This window comes from Phoca vitulina, unplaced genomic scaffold, assembly GCF_004348235.1.
Source record: "Phoca vitulina isolate PV1807 unplaced genomic scaffold, GSC_HSeal_1.0 scaffold5, whole genome shotgun sequence".
In the NCBI taxonomy this organism is placed as follows: Eukaryota; Metazoa; Chordata; class Mammalia; order Carnivora; family Phocidae; genus Phoca; species Phoca vitulina.
The window spans coordinates 8,881,713-8,899,840 of NW_022589708.1; the positions used below are offsets into that span (position 1 = coordinate 8,881,713).

At 39.0% G+C, this 18,128-nt stretch overlaps 2 protein-coding genes across 6 annotated transcripts in view; both read right to left on the reverse strand.

Moving 5' to 3' along the window:
• The window catches only part of LOC116631490, a 44,765-nt gene extending 32,210 nt beyond the window's left edge, over nt 1-12,555 (reverse strand). Inside the window, exons 1-3 of one of the 5 annotated variants that reach the window (XM_032402650.1) lie at nt 11,264-12,555; nt 10,182-10,261; nt 540-703 (exon numbers count right to left, since the gene is read on the reverse strand). In XM_032402650.1, the coding sequence (XP_032258541.1) occupies nt 540-703; nt 10,182-10,251 (234 nt within the window). In that variant the 5' untranslated portion in view covers nt 10,252-10,261; nt 11,264-12,555. Of the gene's footprint in view, nt 1-539; nt 704-2,600; nt 2,894-10,181 lie in introns of those variants that run through there. The other 4 variants (XM_032402652.1, XM_032402651.1, XM_032402649.1 and 1 more) reach the window with 4 other exon arrangements.
• A 3,431-nt stretch (nt 12,556-15,986) lies between these two features.
• LOC116631491 (basic immunoglobulin-like variable motif-containing protein) overlaps nt 15,987-18,128 on the reverse strand; it is a 78,148-nt gene continuing 76,006 nt past the window's right edge. The window contains exon 24 of the mRNA XM_032402657.1: nt 15,987-16,854. Coding sequence (XP_032258548.1) covers nt 16,255-16,854 — 600 coding nt within the window. The 3' untranslated portion in view covers nt 15,987-16,254. The remainder of the gene's footprint in view (nt 16,855-18,128) is intronic.

Below are 18,128 nucleotides of genomic sequence, written 5' to 3' on the forward strand. Positions count from 1 at the left end.
AAAAGTCCTTGAGGGTTGTTGGGGAGATAAGAGAAATGAAACTATGGAACTCAGTTGCTTAGATATGATTATCTTTAAAGAAAGCAACTTATATTAATAATAATAATAGTCACTTAAAAGAAGTGTGTGGGATTGGGGCAGACAGTGGAGGGAAGGGGGAGTCTGCACCCTTCATGGACAACTGGTAAAGGATTGGTGACCTTGTAGAACATTCTGCATGTTGAGACTGATAGATTTCATTATGATTATTTAACTCAAATGGAGCCAACTGAACGGGAAATAAAAATGTTTGCTATTCTAAACTCCCACAGTCACAAAACACTGAAGGTTTAAACAGCATTCTCTATTAATCCTACAAGTCAAAAATAGAATTAATTGGTGGAAGCATTTTCCCAATCTCGTGATTTCTAAGTTTTAGCATTGTTTGAGGTCACAAAATAGAACTGTGGAACCTATTTTTTCCTTCCAAATAGTACACAATAAGGAACAAAACTGGTTGGAAAACAATTGAAATGTGCAAATTTTGTGTGAAATTATACCGATGGCCAAACAACAGCACCATAACAATCCGTGGCTTCAGTAATCCGAATCTCATGACCGACAAAATGAAACCCCTCCCAGGAAGTGGTTGTTATTAGACTTGGAACAAAACATCTTGCCATGATCTCTGCAACCACCTTCTTGTTGTCATCATCTCTCTTCTCTGAAAGGAAAAGAAAAAGTCAATGGTTGTGGTTGTGTTGGTAAGAACCGGGAAAAAGAACCTGATGGAAATGTAGCATTTCTACTCATTCTAAGTTACTTTTGAATATTCACTGACTTTAAGTGCAGTGTAAGAGTAAGGTAAACTATTTTAAAATAACTCATACTATAAGCTAACATTTCATACATCCACAGCCACGTGAAACAAATAATAATTCGTTTCTGCAAAGCCACGTGAAACAAATAATAATTGATATACTTTTTAAAAAGCAATATATTTCAAGGGCTACCAATCTATTCATCTAGAACAAGAGAGAAAGATTGGTGATGGAACATAAGATCTTGACTATTCACAATGGCTACATAGTGTAATTCCAGCTATGTCAATAATGTATAGTAGTATATCCTTTATGACCTGCCTTTACTTAGGCAAAAGATATTTAATACCATCCAAAAATACACCTTTGTATTATTTTATTATTACTTATTTTTATACCATTACTTTGGGCAACTCATGGCATCTTAACATCCACGACATTGGATAAAGTTCATAAGCAACAATACCAATTACTGAGCACATAGTTAACAAGCCAGACCATGTTAAATATATCATATATGATATTTCATGTAATTTCATTTTATTTCATGTAATTTTTGCAATAATTTTGTGAGGTAGGCATTATTATTTGCGCTTTTACAGGCAACAAAACTAAGATTCAGAGAGCCTTATTAACTTGACCAAGTTCATGCAACTTGTAAATGAGGGAGCCAAAATGTGAGTTCTTTTTTTTTTATTATTCCAAAGCCCCCTCTCTACTCCTAAAAAGCTAGAATGTAATTTAAAAAAACTAGTTGTCTCTAAGAATTTACAAACTAGTTATGGAGCAAGACACACATCTTTCTCTACGTCTCTATTTCCTCCTTTGTAAAATGTGAAAGATAGAAGAACCTCCACCAAAGAGTGCTGGGTGATTTAAACAAGATGCTGTATGTAAAGTGCTTAGCACCTTGGCTATTACATGGAGCTCAATAAATCATTATCATTATTATAACTTATTATATCTTGGTCATGAAACTAAATAATATTAACATGATCACCATATAAACAAAAATATTGGATTGTGAGGTATCAGAATTGAATTAATTGAAAATTCTATACTTACTCATAGAAGCAGAGAGTAGAATGGTGGTTGCCAGGAGCAGGGGTAGGGGAAATGGGGAGATATTGGTCAAAGGGTGCAAAGTTTCATTTACGCAAGATTAGTAAGTTCTGGAGATCCAATGCATAGCATGGTGACTATAGTTAATAATAATGTATACTTGAAATTGGCTAAGAGAGTAGCTCTTAAGTGTTCTCATCACAAAAACAAGAAAACAGTAACTATGTGAAGTGATGGATATGTCAATTAGCTTGATTGCTGTGTTCATTTCTATATATCTATACATCTATACATCTATATATATATCAAAACATAATTCACACACCTTAAATATCTACAATTCTTACTAGTCGACTATACCTCTAGAATAAAAGAAAATTCTAGAGTTAAATAAGTAAGGGGGAATGCACTGTGGTGAGGGTCACTAATGAATGGCTTCAGGAAGGAAATGTGTCTTAAGTTTAACCTTTGATCTATGATTTGCATTAATAGAGAAGCTTTGTATTTCTTATACCAATTCTTAAAACCCATTGACTTTTCAAGTCTCCCTTCTGTTCTCTGAGTCTGGCTAGAGTCCTGCTAGCCACTTCCCCAACCCAGCACTAAATCCAGGCCTAGTTCTTTTCAGCATAGTTCTTAATGCTTAAAAGAGGAAGTAGGGAAAAGGAGGGGCAGGGAAGGAAGGAGGGGAGGGGAGGGGAGGGTGGAAGGAAGGAACATACAGACGGGTATACATACAACGGTGGAGTCTTGCCTGATGGGAGTGCATCATGACCTGATGGGGATGATTAACTCACACCTCAGTCCTGAGATCCAAAAATAAGCAAGTAAATAAACAAATAACAAATACAAATATTTCCAAGAAATTTGGGAGCAATACAAAAATTTCTCATTCTGGTCCTCATAGAAGACAATCTCCTCCTAGAAAACTTATTTCCCAAATTTCAAAAATTAAAAACCTTCACAATTTCCAACACTGCAATTATTCAAAGTTTTAAAACAGATGCATCACTCAAAAATAAAATGTCATAGAATCCTAGAATGTCAGGGCACCTGGGTGGCTCAGTCACTAAGCGTCTGCCTTTGGCTCAGGTCATGATCCCAGGATCCTGGGATCGAGCCCCACATCAGGCTCCCTGCTCAGCGGGAAGCCTGCTTCTCCTCTCCCACTCCCCCTGCTTGTGTTCTCTCTGTCAAATAAATAAATAAAATCTTTAAAAAAAAAAATCCTAGAATGTCAAGATGGAAAACACTTCAGATACCTTCTATTGCCCCTCATGCTCATGTTGGGTGTAAACTACATATCAGCTTGTTCACCCTCTTTGAATATTCCCAATAAGGGTAAATATGTTACTTCACAAGATACATTTAGAAAATATGATTATTGAAAATTCTTCTCAATATTAAGCCAAAATCTGACACCACCGATTTTTTGTCTATTACTCCTAAAAGTAAGCTCCAAGGTGAGCAAACTTTTATTTTTAAAACATGTTCCAAAATTTTAGGACAGAGGAAAACAAGCCAAAAAAAAAAAATTATATATATATATATATCTCCAGTGCCAGTCTTAAAAATTCTGGACTCAAGAGTATGTGAAAGCCTCAAGAGACTTTTAAACTTCTCCACTGCATTGAGGCAAGAATAAGTAGAAGTGACAACGTTGAGTCCCTAAGTCCTAAGAGATGTTATTTCCAACTCTGTCCTATGAGATCTGATAACATCATTCCCCAGTATTCAGGGAGCAGAATGTCTAGATGGAGGTAGATCAAGTCTGACATTGTTGAAAACTTCCCTCAGAGGCCACAATCCCGGGAGGACTTCCTGTCAATACGATTTCCTGTCCTATATTCTGTGATCCCTCAGTAGAGTCCTTCTAAGGATCCACACAGAACCAGGTACTCCTCAAAAACACTCTAACTTAACTTCATGCCATAGGAAGGGCCCAGTCTACACCCACTCCACCAGCAGCACAAACGCTGACCCTTGGCAGAGATACAGGAAAAGAGATGAAAAACTGATATTCTTCAGCAAGAGCCACCTCTTCAAATCCATTTCACTGTACTTCTTCAACTATGGCATGCGTTCACATGCAAGAAGAGCTCTAAGAACCAAAAATATAGGGGCACCTGTGTGGCTCAGTCAGTTAAGCATCTGCCTTCAGCTCAGGTCATGATCCCGGGGTCCTGGGATCGAGCCCCGCATCGGGCTCCCTGCTCTGCGGGAAGCCTGTTTCTCCCTCTCCCTCTCCCCTTGCTTGTGTTCCTTCTCTCACTGTGTCTCTCTCTATCAAATAAATAAATAAAATCTTTAAGAAAAAATATTCGTAATATGTTTTACTGGAACTTGAACTTTCATTTCATTATATTCACAGGCCTTGCTGAGATGGGGTGGGGGTGGGGGCAGCATTTGCTGCAGAAGTTCCTTAGGGAAAAGCAGGAAACAGTAATTGCTTCCTTGACCTTTCGCTGAATGTGCCCTCTTGGGCCTCCTTGCATACCCTTTGTAAGTGGAGCACTTTTTGACAAGTCACCCAAGGTACCAGGGATTAATAGATGTTAGAGTACACTAAATCCCAAGAGCATCTCCTAAAGTTCCAATCTTTGATATAAAAACTTTGCCAGTGAATATTTACTGCTACAATCTGACGTCTTTGACTTTACAGTTTCTTTTAAAGGTTAGTGGACCAGATTAATGCTACAGTGCTAACAACAGTATAATAACAAATGATGCCTGGTTTTTTACTGTCTTTCTAAATAAACAAAACCAGCCATTTTTTTAGAATGGCCACATCTTTACCTTTATAAGCAAGTGAGATTTAAAAACATATATGTGAATATATTATTACAATCAAAAATTACTTATACCTCCCAAAGTAAAAGATCTTCAAAGAGATTTAATGAAACAACAATAGCCACTATTAATTGCATATACACTTAAAAGAGCACAGCTCTATCCATCTATATGTGGTCATTCAAAATTAATTACACACCCAGGATGACTATGTACCTTACAGAAAATATTGTCAGGTTGAATAAAAATTAATTGATAATGTTTTATATTAATATTCTCTTTTGCATTTAAATACTATATAAACACTAGAGGCATTCCTTAAGAAGTCAGTCTCATAAAATGTTAGTATAATTTATAACAGGAAACCAAAATGTACCAAACTTGGCTGCTTAAAATACTTTGTCTAGATGTAATATGTAGGATTTTAAAAGCAAATATACACGTGTGGTTATTTCTATCTTAAAATTTTGACTGCTGTTTTTCAGCATTAACTTTGATTTAAAGATTTTGAGGTAACAATTTTAACAGCAGTCATTTATTTAAACCAAAAGACATGTTGAATATTAAGTTTTAGCAATATCACCACCTTGATGACAAGAGCCTCCAAACTGAAATCTAGTGGAAAGAGCAGCACTATATATCCTTATGTGAGCCTTGTAATAAAAAGGAGAAATCTATCCCCCAAATAATATTCAAAGAATATGTTCCTTAAAATACATGCTTAGTTATTTATTGAATATGGGATTGAATCTTGAGAAGATTAATGAGTGATTAGAGTAGATATTCTTTGGCCTTTAGTTAAGATTTGAAGAGAAATTTCCTCCAAAAATTAATAACATTATCATACAATAGAATTCTAATTTACATTTCTGAAGAATATTGTTTCCACACATATTCTCTCCTTGTTACCTAGCACTTAGGCCCTGAGACAAGTAATTAAAACTGAGTAATGTTACACAAAATGTTGAATCTTGACTTTCCTATATGAAAAGCAGAAAGCTGTATCTTTTGATAAAAGCTATCTACTACAATCTTAAGAGTATATTTTATTAATGAGTTTAATATTAAAACATAAATATCAAAACAAACTAAAGAAAACATAATCAAGACAATATTACAATTATGTTGCTATTTTGGGCTTATCTTATTTTAATGCTCTTTGATACAAAAAAGACTTAACACCATTTTCCTGCTATTAAATCTTTGCTGATAGTGAATAAAATCTACCAGGTGCTCTTGTTCTCCTGAGAATTAACAATTTCAAGTATGAAGTGAAAATTAGCAGGATTCTGCTACATTATGATGATGCTTCTCTTAGGAGGAAAATCTAACAGTGAATTCACTTCAGAGGCTAGATTACAGCTAGCCTGCAAAAACAGAAGCACCATCTATATTTTTCTCTTTTATACTTTTAAGGTCAATAACAACAATACTAAATGGAAGGGTCATATCACAGAAATACACCAAAAAAATGTCTTTAATAGCTATGACAGGTGAATTTAAGCTTCCATTTGAGGGCTGTCATGAAAACCTGTCAGCAAAATTTAAAGTAAAATCCCCTCTACTACATGAAAGGGTCTTGTCATTCAACAGAATCTTCTATTAAGATGAATGTCATGTGCCTCTTAGAAATAGCCAGAGATTAAAAAAAAAAATGTTAAAGATATTTTCCGATTAGTAAATGGTCACAGGCTAACTGAAAGATAGAATTCTGAATGCCTCAGCAATGTCAAGGTCTTGGGCCTGATGTTAAAATTAATTCTTGAAAAGAGTTCATGAATATTTTTTGTCTGGAGGTCTGCTTAGTTTCAAGAATATACAGAGGCTATCTCTTTGATCAAGTGGATCAAATGATGCTACATTTACAGAAGAAGGACAATTCATCTTTTACTGGACTGCTCAGGATGCAAGTGGGAAACAAAAACAAAACAAAACAAAATTAGTTGTACTCGATGTCTGCTGCTGGATTGTTGTGGGGACAGACACCTAAGCAATTGTGAACGAAGTATGATAAGCACAATAAAAGAAGTACTTCTAAAGTGCTTTGGGAAGCACCACTGGTTGGTGAATCAGGAGAAGCATTCTCAAGGAGGAGACATTTGAGCATGCGGAGGGAAGAGGAAGGCGGCCAGGCCGAGAAGGGAGATGAACCACCTACCACTGCGGGGAGACAGGCCAGGGGAGTGGTCAAAAGACCCATGGAGCTGGTTTCCAAGGTACCTGTTGGGGTGTTGTAGAAAATAAGCCTACAGAAGCAGGTCGGGGTTGCACTTGCGGGAACAAATAGAACAAATGTTGACCTTTGTTCTCTAAGGTGAGGAGTTAGGGCAGGAACTGATGTGAGCAAATTTGTCACTGAGGCACTCACCTCTGGCAGCAGCGGCTGAGGCTACGTTAGGAGCTCTTGGAAGACTACTGCAATAATCCAGGCAAAGCTGAACTAAAGCAGCAGCACTAGGTCTAGGAGCTAAGCATGAATTCCTGAGCCTTGGAAGTGGTGGTAGACCCCTCCTCCAGGGCAACAACTGACAGGCAAACTTGACACTCACACTTGTGTTCTGAAGACATTTGAGGCAGATTGATATATTTAAGAGTGATTTTTATTCAATATGTGGAAAATACATTAGTCTTAGCAGATAGTTGTTCAGGTTACTTTTTAAACACATACCATGAGTTGATGAATGATTCTCACATTAGTAATTATACGTGCTGTAGTCCTTCAACCACTACGTTAAAACTACTGCCTCAGACTATAGTTTGATACGTCCCTTAAACAGCAATAGAATTACTCAGATAAACTTTCTTCTTCATAATCCAACTCTGTAAAGATTTATAAAGATGCTTGTGAACGATTTTCACCTGATATCCCTAAATAATACATTATACTCGGTTCTGAGAGGAGCCAACGGACTGGGGACCAGAGTGGGGTTGTAGCATGAGATAAAATACTTAAGTCATGCTAAGAAGTCTTGATTTTGTCCTATTGGAAATAATGAGACATGGAAGAATTTTAGGCAGAAGGTGAATGTGACAGGATTTGAATTTTTGAAGAGATCATGCAGCTATAGAGAAAACTAAAGAGGAAGATGTAGAGAGGATAAAGAAAGGGCCCTGGCCCAGAGTGGGGCAGCCAGGTAGGTAGAAGGTACTTACAACAGTCCCAAGAAGAAATAATAAAGACCTGAATCAAGACAATTGGTGGTGTCAGAGGGTATGAGGAGTCAGGAAATATAAGTTGGTAAAATTGGTGGGATGGAATGATGAATGGTATGAGGAGGAGGGACCAGGATGATTCTAGATTTCTGGGCAGCCAGGAAAATGAAGTTGCCATAAACTGAGATAGAAAATATAGGTTGGGCAGGGGTGTAAATCTGCAAAGGGAAATTATTTTCTTAACGTGCATTACTCTGTGGTATGACACGCTGGCCACAGAGGTGTGCCGTTCAGGTTAAGGGAGGGTGCCGCTGGGAGCACAGCTGCCCGATGGCTCCAGCTTGGTCCCTTTGGCTCCTCAGAGGCCATGCCTCCCCCGGGACTGCCCGCTAACGCCACTTCCCTCCCGTTCCACTGACAACACGCATCTAGTGGGAGACTTGCTCCCTCTCCTCTCGCACGTGTCAGAACTGCATCGTGATCTGATGGCTCTCCCCACCGACTTCTGTCCCTTCTTTCTTTATCGTCCACAAACATTTCCCCCAGTAAATCTCCTGCACATTTAATCCCATTTTGGCATCTGCTTCTGGAGGGCTCTGAACGGACACAAGGTAGTACGGAGGACATCAAGTAAGCAGTTAAAGGGGCAGATTTGGGAGTCACGCACAGAAATCACTGAGCCTTGGGTTAGGACGAACCTGCTCCAAGTCCACAGAGCCTGAGGAGCTATGTTATAACACACTGCCATGTGGGATAACAGCTGGAGGGTAGCTGTCAGCAAGAGGTAGGCAACACAAGGTATTTGGAATAGTTAATGTGGATAAGGTTTTAGACAGCTTAGACTCTTAATGTAGCATTAGAAACCATAGACAGAGGACTATTTGGTATGTGCCATAGTCCTAACTGTAATCTGTGTATAACTTAGTGACATCCTATAATTCTTGGACCTTCAGGCGAGCGCTGAAATAGAAGAACTGGGCTATAGGTTTGCTCCATCTTTTTCAAGCACAAGATACTAAGTGTAAGAGTTAGGACAGGTAAAGTCAATATCCTTCAGTACTAAAGAACTGAGTGTTCCTCTGGTTAGTGGACGTCTTTCCAACAAAAAGCCATCTGATTCTGCCCCAACAGCACACACTTAATCTGCCTGTGAACATATTTTTAAAGCTTTAGGCTATCTAGATGATTATGGGTGTGTTTTCTCGTGTTATAAAATATTTTAATTCTAGTTCTGTCTCAACCTTACCTTGAACTTCTCCCATTTCCTTTGTAATTTGACAAATTATCATATGCACAGTTGAAACCAAGCATTGTTACTAATGATAATGATGATGAAATTTTATTCATAAACTGCACAGAAATTGCATTTTCATTCAAATCATCTAAATGGTTGGATTCTCTAAGTGATTACGACTTCAAATGTTTAGGTTTGCAAAAATCACTACAGTAAAACCATTGTGTTGAAGCCACGTAGGCTGCCAATACTGGGTATACTCCCAGCTCTCTTGGCCTAAAGATATGCTCACGTAGGTAGAGGCCACCTGGTATGCCTAAAAAAGGTGGGGGGGGGGAAGGACTACAACTCTTAGAAAACATCCATGTGTATATAAAGGAGAGAGAAGAAGAAAGAAGCCAAGATAATTAAATTTGTATGACAAATGTTCTACAAAAACATAGTACTAGCTCTTCAGGTCTACATCAAGAGTGTCTGTCTGCACTTTTTATTTCAAGTCAATGGGGATAGCTACATTACATAATCCATGCAAAGGCACTCTTGATATTTAAAATGATGTAAAAATGGGAAGTCAGTTTCAAATAACTACAATTATAGCAGAATTCAAACTTAAATTCTCCTTATACTGAAAGGTCAAATCATATTATATATTTGTCTCTACTAATACATCAGAGGAACCATAAACACAGACTAAAAATGTTTTTATAGTCTAAAATCATCTTTCATGCAGGCATTCATAAAAACTTGTAGCCTTACACAAAACTATTTTTATCTCTCTTCCTATCTAAAAAGAAATATGTTAGAAATACAATCACATATGTAGTGTATAGCACTTGGGGAAAAAATTTATTCTTCTTTTTCATATCAAAAAAAAATTCTAACTACTTAGCAAGTCTATATATTTAATTTGTCAAAATTATCTCTAACATATCATCAGGACCATGGGTATCGGAGTAGACATTACGCATTATTATAGATATTTTCAGGTTAGCAAACGCAAGCCAAGATGCAATATGCAATTGACAAGTCTTCACTCTCTTTAAGACGTTAGGGAACACTGAGAAGGTAAGCACTTATATTCTATTAGTTGTTTGTCTTCTTAGAATTGGTCAAATTATATAAAGAAACATAAAATAATTTACCTTTTTCAACTCCTGGATCCATTAAGCGATGAACTAATGAATGGCTATATATTGATGTTTTCTTGATCATTTCTTGAAAACTAGGCAAATAATACATTAAAATATCAACTGGTAATAATTAATTCAAAAGTGTGTGTTAAGTGCTTTTATATACCTAATAAAGCTGAAGTAACATCAAACATACCATAGAAAATTCTATTAAAATTTCATATATTAATAAACTGTGATTTAAGATAGACCCCCCCAAAACACAATCTATGCAGTACAAATCAAAATTTGGACAAAGGCTTCAGAGTCAGAAATTTTAAAAGCTACTGGAAGAAAAAAAGAGATTACTTCACTAGAGACTACCTCAGCTATCACCAAGAAAGGCATCTTCTTTATATTGACTGGTCGGATAGCAATCTTCACATTTAAGAGGTGATTAAAACATTGGGAGAAAATGCATTTCGTTCAGTGTAGTGAAAACCACAGCATTAATCTAAAATAGCAATAGAGGCAAAGTTCACTTGTTTCTATCAGTACATCATTAGTAAGAACCCAATGTCTAATAGACCAACCACCAAATGGTCTTTTGAGTAGCTTTCACTTTAAAGAACCCATACCATGTCAGCAAATATATGTATAATTGAAGAAATTAAAGTTTTTTGTGCCTCTCAAATAGAGCATATCATGTGAATAAGTTTAACCAACTGTTATTCCAACTTTAGGAAAAAACGATTTGATGTTTTACATTTCAGTTTTGGTTCATATTATAAATAATCACCGTACTCCCGTGAATTTATATAGCACTCCTTTCTTCCAAGGATCCCAGAACACTTTTCACAGCCACCACATTTTTCTTTGCAGTATGTCTCAATAAGTTAGAAGACAAATCATTTTCCCCTGCAGCTTACACATGAAGAAAGCGTGAAGTTAAATAACGTCCCTGAGGTCACCAGCTAAACAACAGCAAACGTGGTCACGCGTTTTGTTCCCAATTTAGTTCCTCTTCCATTTAAGGAAGAAAAAAAAAAAGGCAGTCTTTATTACACGCGTCTGCCTGAAGGTCAACGTTTGTTAAATGTTAAGTCCGGACATACCTAAACGGGTTAGCTGAGTTCTAGAAGTTTAAAAAATATCATCCACACAGCTTTTGTTTTGCTGGAGAGACTTCTGAGGGTGCTTGGAAAGGCCAGCTCCGAAGCAAGCCGGCAGGTTATTACTGTACACACTGGCAGCAAGTCCTCGCAGGAGGGATTAGGATCCTGACAGCTGCAGCTTCCAAGGCTCGGGGGTACAGCAATGAGGCTGGAATGCACGTAAATAAGGGGGCTGGAGAATAGGAATATTCCATGTGAGTGTCTCACGAACAGAGCTAGAGCCAGTGAGTGAACATAAACCACTGCTACAAGCGAGTGAAGACTATTTGAGCAGAGTGACCCCTTTTTTAACTTCGATGCCAAGAGTTATTTAGGACTCCACAGCTATGACGTCCAGTGGGACGGAGGCTGCGTACTTTTTCTGTCACATGTCTGGGTGTGAACATCATTTTTAGAATCAGACAGCCGCACCAGAAAGTTAGAGAATGTGTGCAGTAGCGCTCTGGGCACAGGCATCGAACTGTAATTCCTTCCGACTAGGATTGAAGCGGAAGGCTGAGGGTGTCTCTTACCCGAACAGTTGCACGTGCACATGCATGGCTGCATCTCAGAGCACGTATAAATCTCCCTGGTCACTCAGAATGTCCTTAATAAGAAGTTATTTTGGTAACAAAATCGAGCAATATTGTAAAGTTAAATAAACTTAGAGGAGTGTAGGTACAGCTTCTAAGAAATACTTTATACAAAGTTGACTTGAGGTCACGTTAATATATTGGATGGGACTAGCAGTCTGGGAGCCTAATTTTAAATTTGCTTGGGATTTGAGGTATTTACTTAATGTGTTTCTTGGCTTCCTCATCTATAAAACAGGGATATAAAAGGTACTCAATGTGTATTTGTGAGAGGAATATGGTAGGTAAAAAAAAAAACAAAACATTCTGCAAATTGCAAAATCCTAAACAATGAAAACTATTATTCATAGGCAGTTAATTCTGGGCAGAGGACACCCTCTTTTTTGGCTTTCTTTAAAACAAGAATAATCATTTGGTGAATAAAAATTACCTGTCTTTTTCAAGGAGTTATTTAAAAGATCATGAAACCTCAGTGCCAGATTTCTTAAGAGGCAGAATCCCTAAATTGATCATTTAAACTGACATGATGACAATGATTATTTCAGTTACACTGAACTGTTTGAAAAGTACATAGAGACCTCTGCCTCCACCTGTAAGTAGCTTATAGCACACCTCTGCGTCCGAGAACTAGAAAAGCAGATAACACACACACACACACACACACACACACACACACTAGTGGTCAGGAGAGAGCTGCCAAGGTAGCCAAGAATTCCATGTTTTTGCTGATTATTGATAATAAAGAGGCTGAGAAGCCAAAGGGAAGACAAGGAAGGATGCCAGGAGAGCTTCAGGTGATCGCACAGAACTGGGAAGACAAAGAATAGTGTTTGGAGCTGGCAAGGCAGCCAGGAATTGGGAGCCCAAGATCCCAGGGAGCAAGAGAAATAAACCCCACACTCAGCACTGACTCTTCACTCAAGGCATTTACTCAATAAGATGTTAGGGCAAGAGGCTAATTTTCCAAGCAAAGAGTAGCTGAAAGCAGAGCAAATCTCACAATAAGAAACACCCCCGGTGTCAGTTGGTACCCCCGAAAAACTACTTTTTTAGTAATGCGGAGAAACTGGAAGATGGAGTCTTATAAAGACTGCAAGCCAACCTTGAATCTACTCGGTCCTGCTTATAGTCAGGTGATCTTCCCTCTGCTGCCTGCCAGAGTACCTTCCGGAATCCTCTGCAGAGGAAGATCCACAACATCTACAATTCTTTATACACAATGTCCAGCATTCACTCCGAGTTTACTAATCATACCAAGAAACAGACAATAGAAACAAGCCCACAGGTAACCCAGATATTGGAATTGTTTAACACAGACTTTAAAGTAACTGTGATGAAGATATTCAAAGAATAGATGACAAGAATTACACCAAAGAACTAGAATCTATAAAAATTAGTCAAGAAAATAGAACTGAAAATACAATACATGAAATAAAGAACTCAACAGATGAGTTTAACAGCAAAGGTAGAGAAAGCTGAAGAAAAGATTAGTAAGATGAAAGATAATTTTATAGAAAAAGTATATATATGATGGTCATCATCCTACATCACACCCATGTATACCAACTCACTTTGAATAGTGATAAATTTGCTTTGCTGCTGCTGGTTTTAAACAGGCAACCTATTTTATAGGTAAAATTGCACCCTGAATTTCAAATTAAATTTGGGGGAAAAAGAAAGATTTGGGTTCAGGTCACACTTTCCTACTGGATGGGTGAATTTGGTAAAGTTGGTAAGTATCTCCAAGCTTGTTTCTTCACTTGTAAAAGGATATGCCTTGGTCAGAGGGTTAACAGAAAAAAAGGATAAATACCAAAATGTTCTATAAATACCATATTTGCAGCATAAGCTGTATATCCATTTTTCCTTTTCCTGGGTACATAGTCCAGGTAGAGATTACATTTCTGAGTATTTCTGAAGAATATGCTCAGTTCAATTCAACAGAATAAGATAAGTGATTTTTAACAAATGACATTGTCGGGGCGCCTGGGTGGCTCAGTCGTTAAGCGTCTGCCTTCGGCTCAGGTCATTATCCCAGGGTCCTGGGATCGAGTCCCACATCGGGCTCCCTGCTCAGCGGGAAGCCTGCTTCTCCCTCTCCCACTCCCCCTGCTGTGTTCCTGCTCTCACTGTCTCTGTCTCTGTCAAATAAATAAATAAAATCTTAAAAAAAAAAAACAAAAAACAAATGACATTGTCCTTGCCAGGGCTTTGGTTCTTTCCTCTTCCAGCAGGTTGAAATGCAGATATAGCAGTGACCAAGACCATTCAAGCAAGACAGCAGCCTAGGAGATGGCTGAACCTGGGACCCTGAATGACCTCATGGTGCACAGCCGCCTAACCAGCTCAGACTGGCCAGCCTGTTGAGGAGGAGATAAATAATGATCCAGCTTGTGTAGGCCATTGTATATGAAGGTCTCTTGGCTACATCAGCTTAGCCTTCACCCCAACTAGTGTAGTGCAAAACAAATGTAAATTATCTATGAAAGGCAACAAAATTAAATTTTAACAAAAGTACTACTTACCGACATATATGCAGAAAACTCCCAATTATAAGTAGCTTTGAGAAAGGAGAATAATATGAAAATATGCAGAAAACTCCCAATTATAAGCTTTGAGAAATGAGAATAATGTGAAAAAGTTCATGTCTCCCTACTCCATCCTCTCAAGAAAAGTGTTCTGCTTCAAATACCTCCAGAGAGAAGACGCATTAAAAAAAGATCTGAGTTTATTTACATGGAAGTCATTGTCGACTCTAGAAGAAAGCTGTTAGAGAAGAGTGGAAGAATCAGAGGAGATATTTCTAATTAGGAAAGAATAAATACAAAGCAAGGAAAAGCGCAGCTGTAGACCAACTATCTGAGAAGTAGGGCAGAAAAGTAAATATAAATGAAAGCCTTAAAAAAAGTGTCCAGTAGTCAGTACAAGGCTGTTGAAAGTTATCTGTATTTAGTATTCATTGGGGTAAAGATTTTCAATTATTTGAAGGCGGAGGGAAGAAAATCAGTAAAGACGGAAATACCAAAGATGTCAGAAAAGATACAGACTTGGGTAGACAGTACCTCTGAAGGCCAAAGAACCCAGGCTCCAGGTAATGGACGATGCCCGCCTCAGACTGTTCACAACTGTAAGCAATCAGAGCTCTGGGAGCTGCTGTCGTGAGAGCAGCGGCCGAGCAATAATAAACTCACCTAGGCTAGGCCACTCAGAAGGAACGTCTCTGTTAACGATAACCAACCCCTGGAAGCCGCTCCTAACGGAGGCCCGCCTACACCGGTTCAACCACAGCCCTGAGCCCCCACAGCCATTTACACAGAACAGCTCGTGACAACCAAAGTATTTTAAAAGACAAACATTACAGTACAGAGGTTCCGTATTTGGTTAATGCTCACAGGGGGAAATCACACACCCCATCTAGGTTTCCTAATTATCTTGCTATGACTGCAGCAGACATACTCTTCAAAGTATGTTGTAGCAGTGAGGTTCCCTCTTGCTTTTTTTTTTTTTTTTAAAGATTTTTTATTTATTTATTTGAGAGAGAGAATGAGAGAGAGCAAGCACATGAGAGGGGGGAGGGTCAGAGGGAGAAGCAGACTCCCTGCCGAGCAGGGAGCCCGATGCGGGACTCGATCCAGGGACTCCAGGATCATGACCTGAGCCGAAGGCAGTCGCTTAACCAACTGAGCCACCCAGGCGCCCGAGGTTCCCTCTTGCTTTAAGTGGACCCTGAGGAAAAATGGGAAGCAGTTGGGGGTGGGGGGGCAGGACTTCACATAGGTGTGGGAAACGGCCGCTGTTACGGAATTAAGAAATACAGATATATTCCTTCTCATCTGGGTCCGAAAGTCAAAGAGAATGCTGATTGACAGTGACTACTGATCAACAGAAATCCTTTCTCCCGGGCCCCTGGGTGGCTCAGTCGTTAAGCGTCTGCCTTTGGCTCAGGTCATGATCTCAGGGTCCCGGGATCGAGCCCCCGCATCAGGCTCCCTGGTCCGCGGGAAGCCTGCTTCTCCCTCTCCCCTCCCCCTGCTTGTGTCTCTCTCTGTCAAATAAATAAATAAAATCTTTAAAAAAAAAAAAAAGAAAAGAAATCCTTTCTCCCTTTTGTAATGCTGTAGGAAAGCATCAGATGTATGATAATAGAAACATGAGCAAAGACTGAATACAAGGAAATAGTCAATGACATGTAAAACACTAGAAAAGTGTAACATGTCAGAAAAATAAATGTCAGCATCCATATTTAAAAAAAAAAAACACAATACAAAAATTGTGCAAATGCTTTTAATTGTATTATTTCCTCACAACAAATTCATTACGAAATGTTAAGTTGTGCCTGATGAGGGAGAACAAACGGGCTTAAATTAATTGGGTTTTTCTCCTCCTTCCTCTTGGACCTCTCCGTTTCCCCCTTCTCCTCCCAAACACAGATCCGGCGGTCACCAGCACCGGCGCGGGCCCCCGTCCCTCATCATCACTAGAGCTGCTGCTGGTCGCACCCTGGTCGCTGGCGGGAGCTGGGGTCGCTGCACTCTGCAAACCCGGGCGGCTGGTGGATGACTCCGGGGCTGCTCGCTCCTGCTGCGCGGTCACTGAAGACACGCACTCGGCGTCCTCACCTGAAGAGGTCCCGGGTGACGGCGAGAGGCAGGCCCCCCCCAGAAACCCGCCACAGTTACTCTCTCGCTTAGAATCAGAAAGCTTCTTTCTTTTCAGGCTTGATGACTCTTTCCATTTATTTGCTAGGCTTCTCTTCTGGGTGTTTCCTTCTGCCTTATCAGGGAACTCAAAGTCGTTCTCCATGGCAACCGACACTGCTTCTATTTCGCTGGCTGTGGCTTCTCTCTCTTTTCTCAGCATACAAGTCACAGCTCTGTTCAGTCTCTGGCTCCTAATACCCTTAGCATCTTGTCTCTCCTGCTGAGCTAATCTAAAGAAAGAATCAATTCGGAGCTGCGTCTAAAAAAATGAAATGAAATGATAAAAAAAAAAAAATCAGGCGAGTCAGTCAACTTTCTGAAGCAAATCAAAGCGCTCCACCTTGGTCACTGGCTTTGAATGACTCTTTCAGGGAAGGTGCCTTCCTTACCTCTCAAAAGCCAAATCTCTCCCCCAGGATTTACTGAGAGTAAATGTGATTTCTAAATCACACCTGAAGCAGTACCCACCACCTGTCACCTAAGCCCTCTGTCCGCATCTCCAATAAAAACCCCCTTCCCAGGCACTCAAAGAGAGTCAGGTGTTTTTCAGTAGCCAAATATGCCAACTTCTTTTGGAGCAGCACAGTTTCGTGGGGTCTGTGTCTAAATTCCATTCCTCCCTTCTCTTCAAAACATGGTCATTGTGCGGTTCGTTGAGGGGGCAACCACACTGCATACTTGGAAATGGTCATGCTCTTTGTTTAGCAAATCCACATTTAGCAAGACATTTTTAAAATAATAGTTGCCTGTGGAGAAAGTTTTATGCCTAATGTTCAACACAGCATTATTTATGAAAACCTGAAAATCAAGGGTCCACTAAGTGCGCTGAACCCGTTAAGTGAAATCTCTTTGATGCAATGTAATCTGGTCGTTTGAAATTATGAAAACCATGCAATATACAGAAAAAATCTTATGTTAATAAGTACGAGGGGGAGTTATATAGATCAAATTGCATTTATGTATGATAACAAATATATGTGCAAAGGAGGGGGGAGAATAAAAGAAAATAAACCTATATGTTAATATCTGTGTCAGAGAAAGTAAATAATGGATCATTTTAATCCACTTTTTTCTAATTTTGGGGAAATAAATTTATATTAACTTCTATAATGTAAAGGAAGAAACATATTACAACACAATGTACCTGAAATTAAGGAGTAATCATCACAAAGCCGACACACTTTCCTTGGCTGTTGGCATACAATAGCTCCATTACAGAAAGTCATCACATAAGCAAAGGAGACATTTTTCGGAAAGGCCATCCACCTCAGTTTTATTTATGTTTTTTCTCAATTAACCAAACCTAATGACAATAGATTTAAATATGTGTACTTTCTAGGATATGGTCTCACTTCTACTAAGTGGTTTACCTGCACATATATTTTGGAGGCTGTTCCTGGGGTGGAACAATCTTCAGTATCGGTGGGAATACACTCACAGATACAGCGAGACCCGATTACCTACACCCACCCCACGGGAGAACTGAGAGCCATACAAAGGCCTCATCTCAAAAATCTCTCCTGCCAACATGCC